This window comes from Talpa europaea, assembly GCF_964194135.1.
Source record: "Talpa europaea genome assembly, chromosome: 3".
NCBI classification, from domain to species: Eukaryota; Metazoa; Chordata; class Mammalia; order Eulipotyphla; family Talpidae; genus Talpa; species Talpa europaea.
This window is the reverse complement of record NC_140069.1, coordinates 139964016-139985027: the sequence shown is the minus strand read 5'-3', so window position 1 is coordinate 139985027 and position 21012 is coordinate 139964016. Positions and strand designations below refer to the sequence as shown.

The 21012-nt window shown below is 43.1% G+C and overlaps 1 protein-coding gene across 2 annotated transcripts in view; it reads left to right on the top strand.

Moving 5' to 3' along the window:
- The window catches only part of DGKI (diacylglycerol kinase iota), a gene marked incomplete at both ends in the record, with an annotated part of 370310 nt that overhangs the window by 323114 nt on the left and 26184 nt on the right, over positions 1-21012 (top strand). For both annotated transcript variants that reach the window (XM_084229448.1, XM_084229447.1), the window contains one exon: positions 2871-2896. In XM_084229448.1, coding sequence (XP_084085574.1) covers positions 2871-2896 — 26 coding nt within the window. The remainder of the gene's footprint in view (positions 1-2870; positions 2897-21012) is intronic.

Below are 21012 nucleotides of genomic sequence, written 5' to 3'. Positions count from 1 at the left end.
ACTAATAATTGTTTTTCAGGCACGAGTCAACATGTGAAATTCAAACTTGATCAATAGTAATAGAGCAGGAGGAAGACATGGGAGAGAGTATTAAATAGGACTGAGTTTTGTCTTTGTTTTTTCACTTTGCTGAATTTGAACAAAAATGTACATAAAAGTGAAAAAATACCCAAGCAAAGCAAAATAAAATCTAAATAGTTTATAGACCATACCAAAAGGTAAGTGACAAGGAAAGTAGTGAGGAGAACTCTAAATCCTGGAGTATTTGAATGCTAGTGAGAGTTTACATCATGAGAACTGATGCCATTTCTAAGATCAAGCGCCTGTAGAGGAGAAATAAACAGCCCAGGACAAAACCACAAGTCTTTTGGGTGCAGTGGGAAGAATAAGTGAACTTTTGTACATTCCTCAGTTTTCAGGTTGAGGAAGATTGTCTCCTCCTGGGACTCAACCTCCATTTTTAAAATAATGATTTATGTTGCTGATTTCACGATATTTCTTCTTTCCTGAGCTAAGTTCTATAAAACTTTTTATGCCCATTTCCAGCAATAATGGATGATGTGCCTGTCTCCGTAGTATAATTTAGTGGTTTGTTATAGTGAAAGGTGAAATACTGAGTGAGGATTGAAATACTCCATATGTCTTTAAAATTCCACAAATCCAGGCGTGTGGGAGACATTCAGCACAGACACTCAACATGACTAATCCTTCGAAAACACCCTGAAATCGATCGTCCTTCCCAACCGCCCCTTGGGGCTTTAACAGAGCCATCTGGAATTTGTCAGGTTTAATATTAGTGCTTTGCTTTTACAGAAAGGCAGCAAAGACCCGGCTTCTCAAGCCCGCCACCTGAGACATTTAGTTGTCCAATGGCTCGGATTTTTCTTTGTTCCTCTAGTTCTATGAAAACAGAATTGTAAACGATCCAGACATGTTTTTGCTTACTTTCCATCAGAAAACACCAGGTGTGAAGATGTTTCCTTGCTGTTGACTCTTGTTTTTCTTCATGGTTTAGGTAGCTTAAGAAATTATCTCCTTTCATGTCAAATATGTTTCACTTTAGATGTGCCTTCCAACCCCATTTCACCTCTATTCAATGCCTTCTCCCCCTTAGTTTTACCTAGCAGCGAGGCAGATGTGGATGTCTCTGTGGTTGCATCATTAGAGGTCTTTTGGCTCTGAGATGCCCACTTTGTCACCAATCTGGAGTGTCAGGCTCATCTTCTAGACTCTCCCTTCCCAGCTGATTAAAGAGCTGGCCACCGTCCCTTGTAGGTACTTTGAAGGTGATATGATGCCATCTGGGTCTTCATCTGGACACCGGTGTGGTAATGCTAGATTAATTCAGTTCAACAAATTTTAATCAGGAGGTCATTCTGTTCTAGAAAGATACAGAGGTGGTTTTCAGGAGCTCACAGTCGAGTGGGGCAGAGTGATATCAGGGAACTGCAGGGAGAGGCTGAATCTGCTCCACCTGGAGTGGCAAGTGGTGTTTGTCAGGCAGCTGAGTCTGCAGTGATGAATCAGGCACATAGTAGGTTCTCTCTACTGCTCCCTGTGTCCATCTCCCAGACACCAAATTTCTCCCTATAAATTTTGAGACCCTCTGTTTTCATATGCGGAAGTCTGCTTGAAGTCCCATAGGTTGAAATGATTATATACTTTGCCACTAATGCAGGTCCAGGGCCTTCTCCATTTTGCTGCCGGTCTTTATACTTTACTGTTCACTCACATAATAGACAAAATAATGCTGATCTGTAGATAAAGTAAAGCGGTGTCATGTATCCTAAAATAGCTAAAATTTTCAGTGACCACTATGTGTCCCTAAATCATCATGCCCCCCATATTTGTCATCGTTTCTCACAAAAATCAGTTATGTTTATGGTTAACTTTCTTACCACACCTTGGCATCTGCTTTGGCCATCTCCCTGTGTGGACTCCAGCGGGCTGACTGCCCCAAGGAGAGACTCCCACTAACTCATTTCCTGCATTTCCCTTCACAATTCTACCACCTCTGTATACAGTATAATGTGTTGCTTTCTCCCCAGAATGAGTTGGTAGTCAAGGCTGTATCTTTCAAGCTTGAGGGTGTTCATCTGTAATTTATATTATTCAAAGTAACTCAATTAGCGGTCAGCTGAGGAAGAAAAAAAATAACTTATATTACAAAAGGGGCCTCAGGACTTCTCTGTTGGTATATTACTGCCATAATTAGAGCTGAACCCCAAATGATAGGCAGAAGTCATCAATCTATAAAAATTCTGAGGGGCCCCAATCATTGCCCTTTTGCCTCATTGTGGTTCTTGCGTATTTAGAGACATGAGTTCAGCATATGGAAAACTTGTGTCATGCTCACTAAATTCCACAAAGAGTGGACCCTAAAGACAGTAACGATATGGGTATGTTCTATTTCGTCTGTCTCCGTTTTTTTTTTTTTTTTTACTACCCATGCCAATTTCTTTTTACCTAGAACACTCAATCCAGTGATTATTTATATGCCTGGCATTTTCTCTAGAGATATCCCCCCTTGGGGACTCAGTGACATCCCAGGAAATTATCTAGTACTACATTTATACAAGTTCCCTTCTTGTGTGATTCATCCAGACTTAACTAAGTTTGCAGCAGCCCTGGGACACCATACAGTAGACTGACATTTTAGTAACCCCTAACACCTTACCTATGCAGGTAAGCTTTGGGAGTTATTGAATGAAATATACCCAGCAACCAGCACATCAATTACACCATCTACCATGTTGCATTTACTAACTGAATTTTGGGGGTATAACTTCTATGAGAATATTCTTGATTATTGTTGTGCTTATATCAGAATCATTTACAGAAGATTTATCATGCTTATTATCTCATTTTAGGTCACCAGTCTCTTCAGAAGATCACGGTAAGAATCTGTCTTACTTATACTAATTCAAAATGAAAAGTTCAGCTCTATTCCTTGCATTTCACTGTCAGAGGGAAGAGTTACTTAAGAAAATGTTTCTAAGATGTTAGTCTTATATTTTTTCATGTAAAATATCAAGCCTTTTGAACACTGAATTCATCCCAGCTAAGCTTGACATGTTGTCTTCAAATCTATTACGACCATTTTGGTTGACAAATGTTACAAAGCTTAATGTCCTCTGTGTGATTTCTGTCCCATCACCAGCCATGTTCAGTGGCTTTGGGCTAACGAGCCATGTAAGTTCCCCGAATCACAGATTTTTGTCTTTAAATGGGGCTTGGTAGTAGGTTGTCTCCACGGCCCCATCCAGACTGGACACTGAAATTTCCAAAGATGTTTTGAGCCTTGAAGTGATGCTCATTGGTTGGTGGTGTGATACTTGGCCAGCCGAGTCGATTGCTTGCATTTAAGAGAGAACTATTTCAATTCAAATGGTATAATTTTGTCACATCTAAGTTTTGGAATTATTTATTTATTCAATCTGTCATTCAAAAATGTCCATTAAATGTCTAAAATGGGTCAATTGTGCAATTTAATTATGTTATGTAAATATGCTATGAGGTTATAGGCAGACACGATGTGACATGTGACAGAATTTTTCCCATCTTTATGTGTCTAGTGTGTGTGTGGGGAGGGCATGTGGAATGGCAGGATCCTACAATGCAAAGCGAAAAGTCAGTCACTAATCTTGTCAAAGAGGAATAAGCCAGGACTAAGAACACTATTGGCATTCCTCTTCATGCAGTCCTACATTAGCCAAGGGTGCAGCTATCCATGCAGCCAGCTGAAGAAAAACCAGGACAACTGCTTTAAGCTATCTTCTTCATCTCCTTGCTTCCATCTGGTCATTAAATCCCACCACTGTGTTTTTTAAATTTTTTGTTTCTATTTTTCTTCCATCCCCAATACTTTAGGGCCTCTCCATGTCTTACTTCAACTTTTGAAATTGGCTATAACTGGTAACTATGCATGAAGATTTCTTTCTAGCTCACTATATACATAGACAGCACTAAACTGATACTTATATAGTAAAAGTCTACTCCCATTGTCTATTGGATGAAATCTCTTTTTTTGGTCAGTGCAATAAAGAAAAAATTCTAAACAGAATTCCAATATTGTATTTTCATTTGGAATAGAAAGTCCAAAATGATGGATTCTCTTGTTGCTTCTTAGGACAGTTTTTTCCTTCTATCCATGCTCTGTACTTTAGCCATGAGACACTACATCTTATATGTGTTTTCTTGCTTTTGTCCATACTGTTCTTCTGACAGAAGGCTACTCTGCCTTTTGCCATTAGACAGTTTATACTTGCGTATGAGGCCTTGTTGACTGTCTCCTGTTGTCTGAGAGCTGTCTCACCCAGTTATCATGACAACACATGTTTTCTCCATTCCGGAATTTAACACTCAAACTTGACACTTGATTTATGTGTCTCCCCTGCCACACTGTGAGTTCTATACTATAGATGCCAACAAATGGCAGACATTCAAAAGGTGTTTAATAAATGAATGAAGGGGTTGGAGAAGGAGCTTTCGGCAGGACTGGTCTGTGGCTACATCATTAAACTCGGTTCTGATATTGTAGTGAATTTGTGTCATATTTATAAGAATAACAAGGCAGATTGTATTCTGACCCAGTGAGAATCTGGCAATCAACCAGCTAATGATGATTCATTATTTTATGCTATTTGTTCGTTGGTGTTGCTATGACTAGGTTTTGTATTGTATAATCAGATGTTCTTGAGCTTCTGAATTCAAATGATAAACTGGAAACTTGTGTTTTGTTTTTGTTTTGAGCTAGGGTTCTCCTTAGTGACCTTGGTTTACTTTTGTCTTTCCCCTTGCAAAGGTGGGAATTTTGAGTTGCAATTCTATAGTCTGGTAAGAAATTTTAAGGGGTTGTGAACTGTCAGTGAACATATGTTGGTATCCTGTGCAGTCCTAAAAGGTGACTGTCATCAGAAAGACTTGCTCAGTATTAGCAACACCTTACAACTGATTGTTCTAAGAACTGGTGTATGTGATTAGATGAAGAAACAGGAGCCAAATTAAAAGTCTTTTATATTATCATGACTTAAAAATTACATATTTATTCCTCTTATTTTGATTCTACCATTTATTTGATTCATATAATTTATATGTAACATAAATTATAATTCTGATAAACCTAAACCTTTCTAACTTTCATCATCTTTAGCCCATATATCCTTGGAAAAATATTCTTATCATTCTCTTTATAACAAAGACTTTCTACCTGACATTCTTAATGTTTTCTTGCGTTTGTACATTTTGAGACTTAATATTTAGTGTGGTTAGCATAAAACTCAAATATTACATCACCAGGTTTACATTTGTGCTCAATAATGACTTTGAAATGTAGCTGTCAGAAAAGCCAGAAGTAGCATTTTCACTTTCTCAAATGTCCTGGTGAACTCACGGCAGCACAGAGGGCCAATGGATCGTGAAATTGGAGTGGAAGGCCCCATGCCTCTTGATTTTCTATTTTGTTTTCTATTTTACTTTCCTCACTTTGCTCCCTTGGTCTCCAAAATAGACTTTATTCTTGGAAAACTCTAATTTTCCAAGGCCCAGTCATCCTGGCACTCTCACCCCCACATGGATTTCCCTTTCATAGAAAATATACTTGAATATTGTGCCTCTGTCATTTACCCTCTTCAGTTTCAGTTTCCTTCTCTGTAAAATTGGGCTCATTTTCTCTCCCTTGCCTAACGCACGGGATTGTTGTGCTGTCAGCTAAGGAAATCACCTGTGAAATCTCTTTCCAATTTAAAAGTTAAAAGTTCCTGGGCCTCCCTGGTGGTGCAAGGGGTTAAATCTCAGCACTGTGAAGCTATCCCCAGCCACTGCAGTATGAGTTCAATGCTGTGGCAGGGAGCTACCCACATGGCACAGCAGACCTCTTCTGTCTCCCCGCTGCTCCCCTCAGCAGCGTGTTTCAGTAGATTCACCTGTTTTGCTCCCTACTCTGTCTCTGGTGAATCCTCTCACTCTCCTGTACCTCTGATCGGCACCCCAGTTCTTGTATGCATAAATAAATAAAAGTTAAAAGTTCCCTAAGCCAAAACGCTGCATTGTCCAGGAAGCAGATGGACGAGTGTATGTTTGCAGAACCATGTGTGCTCCCTAGACCCGCTGCCTTTGAAAAGTTCCTAGATGCGATGGGGTGGGGTGGCGTGGAGATCTGTGCCTTCCCCATTATCATTAAAAATTAAAATTTCATCAGAAACCTTTTTATATCTGGGTGAGGAGGAGTAAAAAGGTCAGCACACAAATTAGCTTGTGGTTCCCTTCCCGATTAGCTGTGTGGTCACATCGAGTGGATGATACAAGACCTGCGTGGAATGTAAAATGTTCCCATTTATATAACAGAATGTGGGAGTCATCAGGAATAAAAGCTAAAACCTATCGATGCCTGTTAAGCAGAGACCCTGTGCTAAAGTGAGTGCTTCATCTACTTGATTGCGCTTCATCTTCCACACTAACCCTGCACCGTAGATGTTTTACCCTTAATTTTTATACTCGGGGAAACAGGCTAGAGCCTTGAGTAACTTGCTTGTGATCACACATCTAGTAAGCAGTAGAGCTAATTTCCAGATCGATTCTCGCCCCAGCTCTTGCTCATTTATCCCTACCCCCAGGAAACAAAAGAATCGCTTGTCAGCATTAAGGCCAATGGATAGAATGATGGAGAAAAAAATATTTTCCTCCTAACAAGAGTTTATTTACTACTGTGTAAGTAATTTCTATTAAATGACAAACCAGAAGAAAAAAATAACAACTTCTCCCTCCTGCTGGGAATGATTTGTCCCTGTAGAAAAAAGCAAATACCGATGTCACATTCTCTCATAATTAGTTAAGTGAGTGAACCCGAAGCTTCAGGGAAGCCCGCCATGCTCAGTCCCAGTGGAAGCATTACATTTTTACGTTCCATCTGGACGCTGGAGCCCACTCCTGTCAGGAGATAAGCCTGGCAGTGATGGATTGCCCGGGCCTCGCGTTTCCTCTGAGTCAGGACCTATCACTTCATCATTTCAACTCTCCGGTGCCGGGGCCTCGCCTGCGCGGAGCCGGCAGATTCGCTTCTGGCATCTTAGCTGTTTCTTCGACGGCCTCTCGGAACAGCTGTCACTTTGCGGGTGCGCGGGTGAGGGGTGCGCCAGCCAGTGCCCGGTCACTTCCAGAGGGGACACCCAGCACCTCTTGAAGGGCAGCCAGTGCCCTCTTCTCCCATCTGCCTCCCCCACTTGCACAATTCCAGCTCCCCCATGGGGTGCGCAGCTTTTTGTTGCACCAAGTTACTGCTGAGGACAAGGGTGGGAGCAGGGTGGGGGCTCACGGGGGAGCCCGCGTGGGCTGCAGGCTGTTTCCAGCACAGCTGGCTGTGCAAGGAACAGTGCAGAGGGGAGGCCAAGGGGTGGTTGGGGGGAGGCTGAGGGCAGGCCAGGGGGAAGCTGGGGGCAGGCCAGGGGCAGGCCGGGGTTGGGGGGCAGAGGCCAGGGCAGGCTCAGGGGAGGCCGGCACTGGCAGGCAGCAGAGGCTGCTCCTGGCTCACAACCTAGATGCATTTTTCTCTCTGACATAAATGTATGGATCTATATGTAATTTTCCTGGAAAGGATGATAATAGATAATATTCATTAAAGTGTATGCAATTTGTTGGCTCAGTTTAAATAATAACAGCAGGAGCTGCTGTGAATCCAGCCCCTTGACAGAAATACATAGCATTTGTAGTAACCCACAGCTCCTGGCTGGCCTTTTGTTCCTTCAGAGGGAACCACTGTTTTCTGCACTTTCGTTAAGCTTTTCCTTGTGTTTGTTTATCCTTTTACCAGCTAAGGGCATATCAGCCTGTGACTGCGCGTGTGCACGCGTGGACACAGCCCACAGAGATGCACATGTGTGGGCATAGCTGTCTCCCTTTTCATGTTTATTAATGAATGGAATAAATGTTTAGGTCTGACCTTATTTGTTTGGTTATCAAGATAATTTGTTCTTTATCACCTTAAAAATGACTAATTTTAAAAACTAGTTCTGTGAATTAATCACGGTAATGTTGTACGATGTCTGTGCATGGCCGTTCTTGATCTAACTGAAGTTTTAATACTTTTGCCTTGGGTTAGAGGGACTGTACCTTCAGTGGGCTTCTAAGACCTTCTGACATTACCCTAATGCTCCTGGGTGGCCTCCTTGGTGTCTGGTATAGCAAGATCTTTCACTCATCTTCTGTGTTTATTGCTCTGGACATCATTTTTCTAGTTTCTTTTACTGAGAAGTATTTTGTTTTTTTTTTTTTTAAAGATTTATTTATTTATACAAGCACTGGGTACAGTCAGAAGCGCGGGAGGGTGAGAGGATTCACCAGAGCCAGAGCGGGGAGCAGAGCAGGCGGAAGGACCGAAGTACACTGCTGAGGGGAGCAGCGGGCGGCAGGAGAGGTCTGCGCGCCATGTGGGACCCTCGCTGGCGGCCGGGGTTCGAGCCAGCGCTGCAGATGCTGCGGGCAGCTTCGCAACCCAGCGCTCAACCGCTGCGCCACAGGGGAAGCCCTGAGAAGTATTTTTTAATTCTAGAATCTGTGCACTAGGGACTACCCTGTTGGTCATTGTTTCTGGACCTGTCTGCTGCTCAAAGCTAAGCTGGAAGCATGGATCAAGGAGATATACATAAGTGTGTAATGCATATAAGGGAAATTGTGCTTATATACACGTGTGTCCACACACACACATATGTGCATGTGGCAGCTTGCTTCCTCGGCCTTCCTGCCTCGAGTCCCTCTCCTCACTCTCCCCAGGCTCTTCCTTTGCTCTTGTGGCTCCTGTTCTGCTCAGTGTCCCTTGGCTCAAAAATTGCTTCCAGTTTGGGTTCTGTCCAGAAAGGGAGCACTAGATGGCTGCTTACAGTTCCCGGGCAGCAGTGCTCTGGGAATTCCCGCCCCTTTTGAGGGCTCTTTTGCTCCTTTGCCATGGGGATGGGCAACATCAACCTTTTCCACAGCTTCTCCTACCGGCCACTGCACTTTTCAGCCAACACCTTTCGACCGTGTGGAGGCTTTTCTGCCCTCGGTCCATCGGCTGCCCCGCTCCCCCTCCCTGCTGTGTGGCCGCTGCGAGGACACTGGTGTTTTGACAGTGGGTAGCTTCTCTCCAGCCGCTTGTAATTTTGAGGTTTATAAGGATAACTTGTTACCTTGTTTGGTTTTAAAGGTTAACCCTGTGGTTTTGTTTTTGCATTATCTTGGGGTCTCTACGCGTACAAGCTCGGAATATTCAAAAAGTCTGCGGCAGCTCTTCCAGCATCTTCTCATTGTTCTCGATTTCTTTTTAAATCCGCCAGTTTAGTTGTTTAAATTATTAGGAAAGTTTGGTGTCTCTACGTCATTTCCATTACTATACAAAAGGGAAGCGTCTACTCAGCTTTATTCAAATAAAAATGAAACATCTTGAGAATTACATTTTTAAAAAAAAAATCCTATTATGCCACCAAAAATTGATTTTACAAAATTGATTTTTGAATATCTAAGGTCGAAAGAACTCATGGTCTCTCATGGTCTGGTTCCTTGTGTCTTTTTTTTCTTAAAGATTTATTTTTATTTATACAAGAACCGGGGTACAGGCCAGATGCACGGGAGGGTGAGAGGATTCACCAGCGCTGCGCTCAACTGAGCCTTTGCCACCAGGGGAGGCCCATGGTTCCTTGTGTCTTAACAAAATAATTGCAACTACTCTTTTGAAATTACCATCTACCTAGACCCACACCCTATTCCAGGTGCCCGCCATCAGGCATGCATTCAGGACAAGGATCCATCATCTATCCTGATGGCGGAAGGGCAGAAAAGCCTGACATTTTCTTTACCCTACAGCATTCTTAAGTTCTGTTGTGATGTAGAGAAGTTAAATCGTTTAAGGTTGCACCGATTACATACTTAAACACCTCCTCTAAATAGTTTACATATACTTAACCTTTAAACAGTCACAGTCTTTTTACTATTCTCATTTTATCAGTAGGGAAACTAAGGCACAAATCTATTAGGTGACTTGTCTATAGTCACATGGTATCGTTCGCAAGGGTTACAGCGGGGACTCAAACTCAGGTAATCTAGAGCCAGATCCTGTTGTTATCCACTTTTCTAAGTTGTATTAATGAGATTTGAGCTCATTCAATAAAAAAAATCATGATTCTTTTTGTTGAATGGAGACCTCATGATTATGGGACAATTGGTTATTAAAGATGACGTTTTTTATATTAGTGAATAGTACCCTTGACACAGAAGGAACAATTCAAAGATGTATTCCTTTTTTAAATTGACATACAGCATTTGTTAGTTTTAGGTGTACAATATGATGATTCGCTATAGTGAAATGATCTATAGTGAATGATCTCCACAATTTGTCTGGTTAATATCACTATACAGTTATAAATTTGTTTTTCATATTATGAGGGCTTTTAAGAGCTACTCTCTTAGCAGCTTTCAAATACTCAATATAGTATTGTTCACTGTAGTCACCACGCTGGACATTACGTCCCATAACATCGATTTATATTTGAAAGTTTGTACTTTTTGACCCCATTCACCCATTGTTCACACTCCCACTCCAGCCTCAGTTCTGGCAACTACAAAGTATTCTCTGTAGCTGTGAGATTGGTTGTTGTCTTGTTTTGTTTTTAAAGATTCCACATGTGAGATCATACAATATCTGTCTTTCTCGCTCTGACTTATTCAAATATATAATCCTGATCTACTTCTTTTACCTCCTGTTTCCATAATCAAGGAAACAAGAGTCTAATTTCTGATCACTAGAACTCATTCTTAAAAGGGTAGAATCATTGCAAGGGCATTATTTCCTTAAGGAAATAGCATAATAGAAAGACAACCATTCTGACCAGAATAGAGTCAATTAAGAAAGTTAGATGTTGTTTTTTTATTTTCTGTTAGCTGTTGATTAGTAAGAGGTAGTGAGTTCACTGGACTGATGGTATAGTTGGAAACATCTGCAGATCTTAAATTTCCTTGCAGGAAGACTTCACAAAATTGGCTGTCACAGTATGCTGCTTTCTGATGACTTTGGGCTAGCTAGTGCAAAGTTCGTGGAGTGCTTTTTTGCACTTTATTCAATTTCTGACTGTGGAATCCCCCATTGGCTTTTTAATTAGATTCAAACTTTTTAGTGTTCACATTTGAGGTTCTTCCTCACCCTTGATTCAGCTCATGCTGCTTTCATAGATTATTTCTACTCCCTCTCCAGATCTCTCCGGCAGACTACCTCCACTGCCCTTCATATGGGTCCTTCCTCAGTGCTCATTAATCCCGTGTCTCAGAGCCACCGCCATAGATTCTAAGGACAAACAATGATGAATTTTCCTGACAACTCAAGTGCTCATGATCCCCCATCCCTATTCATTTACTGCTTTTTTTCTTTTTGAGTGTAGTCCAAATTTTTTCCCCATGGGTGGTGTTGCACTTCTTATTTAACTATAAATCCAGTGAATAGAGATGTTGTCCCATTTTATGCTGTGCCCTGGCACAGCACTGATTCTCTCTATACAAGTCTTACTGTTAAATCTGCTGCAGTATGTGGTGTTGGCAAACAGAAACTTTCACTACACATCTTTGAATTCCACTGTAGCCTCATTAACATGATTCCCTATTGTAGAAGATAGGTTTGCCTCAGTCCTTTTCCAAAGAAATTTGGTTACTAATGTACTGAAAGATGGCCTTTTATGGTGGCCTCACTGGGTGCTCCCCAAAGACTGTGTGAAAGGAAAGAAAGAAAAATGACAGCATGCTTTTCTTCAACTAGTCTTCTTTCACAGATCCTAGCAAAACAGACAATCCACTATTGATGACGGAACAAAATAAAACAGAACGAGCAAACAAAATAAAACAAAACCCAGGCCTTCCAAAATCAGGTTCTATCACTGTCTTTGTGTCCCGACTGCTAGTCTCTCTCCTTCCCCAGCCTAGTAAGATTTGTGAGCTCTCAGCAGTCATGGTTGCCCTGTGGCCTTTTGATCCTTTGGAATGCTTTGCTGGTGATAATTATCTAATTATCTTTGGAAATTTTATGATAAATGTGTGTGGGTCTGTTGAGAGGGGGAAGTGCTGAGTGCTGTTTCCTAAGATTTACCTTCAGCTGTGCTTTAGCTTGCCTTTGGCCTGGGAGAACATTTAAGCGAGAGGGTATATATATATATATATATATATATATATATATATATATATATATATTATAGATTGCTAAGCAGGAAAGTAACAGCAAAAAGAAGAGCCGCAGGAAGGGGAGAAGGCTAATCTGGTTTGCTTTTAAGTGGAGGGGTGAGAAGAGGTCATCAGATAAGGCCAGGTGTCAGGGATCCTCTGGCAGCTCAGAGATTTCCTTCCCAGTGAAGAGTCCCGTATTTTACAGATGAGTGTGTAAAAAGGGAGCGGGAAATGCCTGGCTTGGCTTCTGTGAAGTCATCTACCATAGCAGAGTGGAGAATCAAATTGCCCTTTTACTTTGAAAAGTTTACTGTGTTAAATTAGAGTGTTTACTGTATGCAATGGTATGATCTGGGTTATATGAACACGCCTGCATCCCAGGGGCTGTGCAGATACAGGGACAGCCATTGTTGCAGTCTCCCTGGAAGAGGAGAATTGTTTTCTGTTGCCTACTTGACTAGGAACTGTCATCTCCAATAAAGACATTTCCCCCAGGATGTTCCACCTATAATTATTTTTCATTTTGGTGACTTCTTCTTGCAGAGAATTGGGTGGGGACGAGGGATGGGTCTCTGAATCATGGTCTTAGCCTTAGCATCTCATACCACGATCACCAGTTGCAGATATTAGAAGGGGTAGTCACTTTTTCTGTTGATTCCTAGAAGGTTACTCCTGAATATGTAACTTCCACCTGTAGTTTAAGCATCTTAGAGCATTTTTTTTTCTGTGTTCATCCTTGTTCGCCCATTAAAGACTGTCTATTAAAGCTACTGAGACCTATGTTATTCGGGTGAGAGCTGGGAAAATATTTCTCAGCATTGTTCTTATAAAAAACACTGAAGTCAACCAAATGCTTCCTCATTTGCCAGCCTTCTCTGTCAGTCCTCATTTTCTGCGTCCATATTCAGGTCTCCTGCATTTTAGGGCATGACCTTCTTAGCTTCATACAGCCTCTCACCCCACAGCCCACGTTACACCATACGACACCTATCAGCAGTTCGTCCCTACTGGTTTCCTCTCCTTGAACCTTAATTTTCTGCACCTTCCCTCATCCAAGCCTGAAACTTACAGGGCATAGAGATAATTAAAACTGCCCCTCTCTATGCTAACTAGGGAAACCTTGGGAAAAGGGATGTTTCATAGCCTGGTGACACCACAGGACAGTGTGACAGTTTCTACAGTCAGGGGGGGGCATGTGGGGTCCACAGCTCACAGCTCAGTCTTTCCCATACCACCTGTGTGACCTTGAACAATCACTTGTCCTCACTCAGCCTCAGTTTTTTCCATCCTAAAATGGAGGTGACGATGATAATTGTGCATATCCGGGAGACTCAGGGTTAAATTAGATGATGTGGTGAGAGTTAGCTTTCTCTCTTATACATCATTTGCTTACAAATATTAACCCCAAAAGAGACAGGGCAGGCAAATAAACATGCAGAAGAGGGTGGGAGAAATTACCTGCGTTACGTGGGAAAAACACTCCAGTGTTTTCCTGTTAATAGACTTGATAAGTTCTATTTGCACAGACTTATGAAATGATTCGAACCTATTTTTTTTTCCCTAAGTTTGCTGGGATAAACACTCCTTTCAGGGCATAGCCCAACGGAGCTACTTGAGCAGGGCTGTTAGGGTTGCGCAAGGACGAGAGCCTTGGACATGGAGGCAGAAGAACCAGGCACCCCTTCTGCCCTTTTGCAGACTGGTAATTTCCAGCCTTGGTCTCTTGCTCGGGCTGGCTGGGCAAGCTGACGTTGAGGTTGCTCTGTCTGATGGACTCAGCTCTCTCAACCAGGAGAGACTACTGGGCAGAGAAGCTCCTGAGGAAAAACCAGAAATGTCATCCTCAGTTCTAGAAAGGGCCTTTCAGGGCCGCTCTGCCCTGGTCTCTCTGGGGCACAGACACGGACTCCTGCAGACGAGTGCCGGTCTGTCATCCTGCTCGTGATGATGACAGATGGCACTGCCATTCCCGCGCCTCTCCACTTACCACACTCTGGGATGAGAGAATCGGCTCTGCACCTGTGTAAATGCCGCAGACAACTTCCGCACCGGCAGCCTTCTTCCACAAGGTAGCAAAAGACAGTGCCATTTCATCACACATCCACCTTTCCTCTTGAGAGAGCAAAGCCCCGCTGCTTACCCTATGAGGGATTTGTAATCAGCCAGACCCCACTGAGTTTTGATCATTCTGGTGCATTTTCATCCCCCTATTCTCCTTAGAATGTGAAGACAGTTGCTGAAATGATGATGATGATGATGATGATGATGATGATGAGATGATGATGATGATAAGTGGTGTTTTCACATGACAGGAAAAAAGTCGCTTAAACCACAGTGTGTCTGCAGCCAGCCCTTTGCACTGAAAGCTCTCTGGCTCTCGTGATTCCCGAACTGATCTTGTGGGTTTCTTATTCCCAAAAAGCATGGCCCACCAAAGACATTCTTCTTCCAGTGTCTGATTTCCCAGCCACCTTGCCTTTCTTCTCTCCATTAAGATGCCGTTGTCGGGCCTCCCTGGTGGCACAGCGGTTGAGCACTGGGTTGCGAAGCTGCCCATAACCTCTGCAGTGCCGGTTCGATCCCCAGGCGCCGGCAAGGGTCCCACATGGCACGCAGACCTCTCCTGCCATGCCCGCTGCTCCCCTCAGCAGTGTATTTTGTCAGTCTGCCTGTTCTGTTCCCCACTCTGGCTCTGGTGAATCCTCTCACCCTCCCACACTTCTGACTGTACCCAGTGCTTGTATTAATAAATAAATCTTAAAAAAAAAAAAAGATGCTGTTGTCTTTGTGGAACAAGAGGATAGGCTTGGCCAGTGGTATATTGTGAAAATGAAGGAGCTGAGAGATTTTCATTCATAATAAAAGGAAACTGTCTGGATCTTGGAAGGTGGTTTCCAGTGTCCTGCTGGTTGCTCTGGTCTTTACCTTTTTCTTGAAGTAGTGTTGGTTCACAGCGTTACATAGCTCTTAGATCAGCATCTATACTGCACTGTGGCTTACACCAAACGTCTCAGTCCCAAGCTTCAACATACAGTCACCCCTTCATCTGACTTGGGCACTACCCGCCGCCCCTTACCTTCTGGTACCCACCATTTTGTTCTTATCTTCTAAGAACTAGTTTTTGTTTTGTTTTGTTTGTTCATTGGTCTGGCTTTTTTATTTTCCACATGAATGGAATCTCGGTGTTTATCTTTCTCATCTCACTTGATTAGCATAATACCTTCGCGGTCCGTCTGTGTTGCTGCAAATGACAGAATTTCATCATTTTTATAGTTCTGTACTCTGTTCATGTTGAGTGTCTTAGCAAAGAGCAGGGTCCCATGTTCTCATTGTATAGCTTTTTACTCTTTCTTTTTAAATTAAATTTATGTATTTTCTTACATCGTTGTTCACTTTTGGACAGTATTTGCCTTCTCCCTTGAGGTGCAGTCCCCGTAACTCTCCCACCACCCGGCACCCATGGTCCATCACCCTGGTCCCTTGTGCTCTTCCAGCCCCTTTTTTGACTCCTCCCTCCCGCTCTGTGTGCCTCAGATCCATGGTCCGCTTGCAACTTCCATCTTTTTCCTGACCTTTTGTTCAGTTTCTCTATATTCCACATAAATAAAACCATCCGATTTTTGTCTTTATCCTTCTGACTTATCTCTACAGTGTTTGTTCCTGACTCATTCCTCCTCATCCCATTTCACATGTCCCACTTTATTTATTTTTTTAAAGATTTATTTATGCATACAAAAACTGGAGTGTAGGCCAGAGGTGCGGGATGGGAGGTGTGAGAGGATTCACCAGAGAGTGGGGAACAGAACAGGCAGATCCACTGAAATACACTGCTGAGGGAAGCAGCAGGCAGGGCAGGAGAGGTCTGCTGTGCCTTGTGGGCCACCTCCCTGGCCAGGCATCGAACTCGTGCTGCAGTGGCTGCAGACAGCTTCACGGTGCTGCAACTTAACCCCTTGCGCCACCAGGGAAGCCCCAGATGCCCCACTTTATCAGGTGGTAGTGCTTGTTCCTCTTTTCTCTGGGACTCTCTGCTCTTCTCTGCAGAGAATTCTATTCCCACCTTTTCTGCCAATGCATATCTTCCCTTTTTTGAACAATTTCTTACAACTTCCTTAGGAAATCTTTATCTACATCACACCCTTTCTTTGGCAATCAGGGACTACACTTGGATGTGTGAGTACCCACACATTACTCTATAGATAGTCTTACTTTGCTTTCTTAAAAGTATTTTAATTCCCAAGAATGAAGGTTTCGTTTCTATCTCTCTTCAAAGCAACTGACCAGTAAAATCTAATCTTTGATAAATATCACTGAGGATTTACTAATATACGGAAGCCTGCTGTGTTTTGTATCTCTTAAGCACAATTCAGAACTGACCATTTACTTCACAATTCTTGCTCCTGAGGTGTGAGACTGCTCCATCAACTTAGCATAATGTTGAAGTAAAAGTTATGACTTATTTTTTCATTTCTGTGAAATAAAGTGCTCAATTTTTATGTTTTCAATTGGTATCTACCATATGCTGATACAGGAGGAGTCAAAATTAGTGTTTTTTTATAACTTGAGTGCAAAGACAATGACTTTATATATAATTGGATTGCAAAAACCTTACTGACAAGTGAGGAAAGGTGCTGGGAGTTTTATCATTTTTTAAAAAATCGTGCACTTTTGCTAATTGTGCACTTAGCTGGTAGATATCTCTGAAAGTGACCTCTGCTTTATTAACACCTCTGTGGCTTTATTTGTGTTTCACTGAGGAGTGTTTGGCTAACTCCCTTCCCAGTGAACAAGGCCTCCTGGTGCCAAGTGTGCCGCTGGGCCCTGACAAGGCACCTGCCATGCAGCCTGATGGCCAGGTGACCTGCACACCTATCACCTGAGTGAACTCCAGTGCACACTCATCTGGGCTTGCATCTCGGCCTTCGACACCATTTCCCTGGTCATCTTGATGTTTGGTTAAAACCAGCATCCATCCATCACTCTCAGGCTACGGCAGACCTGCTCACCCTGTCGCTGAATGAAATATGACTGCATCTTTTCTGCCTACCTCCTTGCAGAGGTCCTGAAGGACAGACTGAATACATCAAAGGAATTCAAGGAGACCCGGCACAGGAGGAATTGCTGGCCTGACAGTGAGGGAGGGTGAAGCATGGGCCCTGATGCTATCTCTGAGGTTCTGTTTAAGTCTCTGGATGGACAAACCAGCCTCGCCTCCTCTCCTCCCCAGTGCCTCCTCTCACCTGTGAGGCTAACAAGAACCTTATTTATTCATTTTTCCCCCTTTTTCTTACCCTCTCAGGATTATAGCTTTACTATTTGAAAGCCAGGAAAGCAAAAAATAAAGTTGGTCAATCTAAATTAAATTATCTTGACATTCTAGAGCTAAAACACTTTTGGAGAATACGAGAATTTTTTTTTTTAAGATTGATTTATTTATTTATACAAGCACTGGGTACAATCAGAAGTGCGGGAGGGTGAGAGAAATCACCAGAGCCAGAGCGGGGACCAGAACAGGCAGACTGACGAAATACACTGCTGAAGGGAGCAGTGGGCGTGGCAGGAGAGGTCTGTGTACCATGTGGGACCCTCGCTGGCGGCTGGGGATCGAACCAGCACTGCAGAGGCTGTGGACAGCAGCAGCCCAACACTCAGCCCAACACGCAGCCCAACACTCAACCGCTGCGCCACCAGGGGAGGCCCGAGAATACTAGAATATTTTTAATTTCTTACATGGCTGAAGTAGTTTACAATGTACTGAGCATTTTAATATGTATTACTTTTCTCAGATGATAAGGAGAAAGAGTGTTATTGTATTATTGGGCTTTGTGAACTTTGTAAGGTGTCATCAGATTAAAACCCTTTACAAGTGTGAAAAGCCCCGCCCTCTTGGTGGAAGGTTAATGTTGATTGAATAAAAATAGTTGATAGGATTCTGTAATGCTGGTGCTAAAAATGAATTTATATTTTTCTATTTGTAAGAGAATAATTGGAGGTGAATTTAGAAGGTGCTAATAAATTAAAAATAGGTTGACCTACTGCATTCAAAAATAATATGACTGTGGTATCCCTAAAGAAAACAATTTATAGTTGTGTAGATTCTCAACAAGATATTTTCCAGAACCCCTATCATTCCCCCTGCAACTGTTGGCACCTAATTTACACAACTGGCTGAAAGCAACATCCTGTGGCTGTGGAAGGTGTGACCCCCACTGGCTCCTTAACCTATGAACTTGTCTTTTCTAACCCATGGCTCAAAGCAAATTGGCGAGCTCATGAAGTTTAACACTGGTCCAGGAGGTAATATGCATCATTGATTAATGCAGAACTCTGATTTGACTCATGATGTAAACATTTCTGGCCCACTTGCTGCATCCAATAAGCCCCATTAAGCACCCAAAGAGATTTGAAAATGTCTTCAACTCTAAATTTAATGGCCAGGTGTAGCAAGGGCCGGAAAGTGGGCTTTCTCCTCTTCCTGAGAATGTCTTCCTTAATCCAGAGTTCAAAGAGTATGTGAAGGCAGCTAAATCACCAGCCACAAATTTCAATCAGGTATTTATGAAGCATTTCATGTCTTCCCTATGCTATCGAGTTTTCAGTGGAAGATGAAATATGGCTCAAACAACGAAGGGGATAAACTCAGTCCCTGCGCCTGTGGTTTATTTTATTTTTTTTAGATTTATTTTATGTATGCATCCAAGAACTGGGGTACAGGCCAGAGGTGCAGAGGGATGAGAGGAGGCATCAGAGACAGAGTGGGGAGCAGAACAGGCAGATTGACTGAAATACACTCCCGAGGGGAGCAGCGGGTGAGACAGGAGAGGTCTGCTGCGCCACGTGGGTCACCTCCCTAGCCAGGGATAGAACTCATGCTGCAGAGGCTGCAGATAGCTTCGCAGAATCTTAACCCCTTGCGCCAGCAGGGAGGCCCCATGCACCTGTAGTTTAATTGGAGGGAAGGGACTTAGACATATGAAACAATCAGAGAATAATTTCCCAAAAAACAGATAAACAAATGGGATGTTTGGGAGGACATCTCATCCCCGCACTGTTTACCACTGGTTCCAGTGGTGAGTGAGAGAAGGGAGCCCCCTGCGTGAAGGCTGTGCATCCCGCTTCCCTGGCAGCAAGGTGGAGGTTTCCTGCCAGGAGAGAATGCTAGATGGGGGCTGTTTGTTTTTTCTGCAAACAGGAAACCTCTTCCATGCTAATAGGAACTTCAAAAGGATTGCTGCAGCAGATGGAAAGAACCCATATACATCCATGCATTCAATTAGCCTGGACTAATTGAATTGGAGGATTAGCTCTGTCATTAAAAACAAAACATGCTTATGTCTCCCATCTATGATTACAGACTCTAAGAGGGATTTGGCACAGGGGTGTCTGAATATTGTACCACTGTTGCATTTAATGGCCTTTAGATGCCACTGATAGATTAATCACAATGATAAGCTTTGTTAGATGGGGGTTCTTCACACTTCACCCTTGTTTCAGCAATGGGGGAGAAGCTGGGAAGCAGAGTAAGAGGACATATGGCTAGAATTCAACGAGTGATTGCCTGGCTGGGAGGAAAGAGAGGGGCCGTCTATTCTCTCACCTCTGAATATTAAAGAGAGATTCGGACAGAGACCACCTTAGGTTGAATTCCAAAGTCTAGTCTTCCACTTACCTCTGTACTTCCTGCTCAAAAAGTGGTCCTTTGGATAAGCAGTTCTCACTTTTTTTTGGACTTTTTTTCTAGAATATTCATGACATAAAACAGATGACATTGTATGTAAGATACACTCCCATAGGTGACACAGGTAACAAAGGCTGTGGCCATATCTCAACATATATTGAAAATCCACACCAACCCTCTGGCTCGAAGCACACCACAGTGCAAGCATAGAATGTGACAGCACTTTCCAAACACATTCCCAGCAATATCTCCTCCCCCACACATTCTCCTTGCAATTTGACTGACACTTTCCAGGGAGATATGGGGTATATGTCCTTTCTCCTCAAATGTGGGCTCTCTTGGCACGATCACTTTTGAAATCTAGCCACCATTTCAGGAGGAAGCCCAAGTAGCCACGGATGCTCAGGGAGAGGCCAGATGAAGACATCCCAGATGAAGACACCCCTAGTGTCAGTCACAAGCGTGACCCTCCCGAGAGCAGACCCCTCAGCTCCTGGTGGGGCTGCCCCTGTTGCTGCCAAGTAGCCCAGAGACACCTGTTTCTGTAGAACTTGGCCCAAGCTGCAGATTCTTGAACAAAATAAGTAATTATCTTCCTAAATCATGATGTTTGGGAATGGTTTGTTATACAGTAAAGGGAACTGATTCAGATTTGTGTATCATTAAAAGAATAATCTTGACTCTGATACTGTATTATAAAAACCTCTCAGTATTTTCCTATTATGATTAGCAGATAACTCGACACCTGTCCTATTATCAGTGTCTTCTAGGCCTATATTAAAATGCAGAGACCTTTAGAAATATCGAATCACTCCTTCCTCTCACTTCACTTTGGGCTTGTCCAGCGTGACTCCGTAAAAACATCATAGTTACAGGGCCTCCCCTGTGGCGCAGCAGTTGAGCGCTGGGTTGCGAAGCTGCCCACAGCCTCTGCAGCGCCGGCTCGAACCCCGGCCACCAGCGAGGGTCCCACAAGGGGCGCAGACCTCTCCTGCCACCCGCTGCTCCCCTCAGCAGTGTACTTCGGTCCTTCTGCCTGCTCTGCTCCCCGCTCTGGCTCTGGTGAATCCTCTCACCCTCCTGCGCTTCTGACTATACCCAGTGCTTGTATATATATAAAAAAAATCATAGTTACAGTCATTTTCACGAGCTCCTTTTCA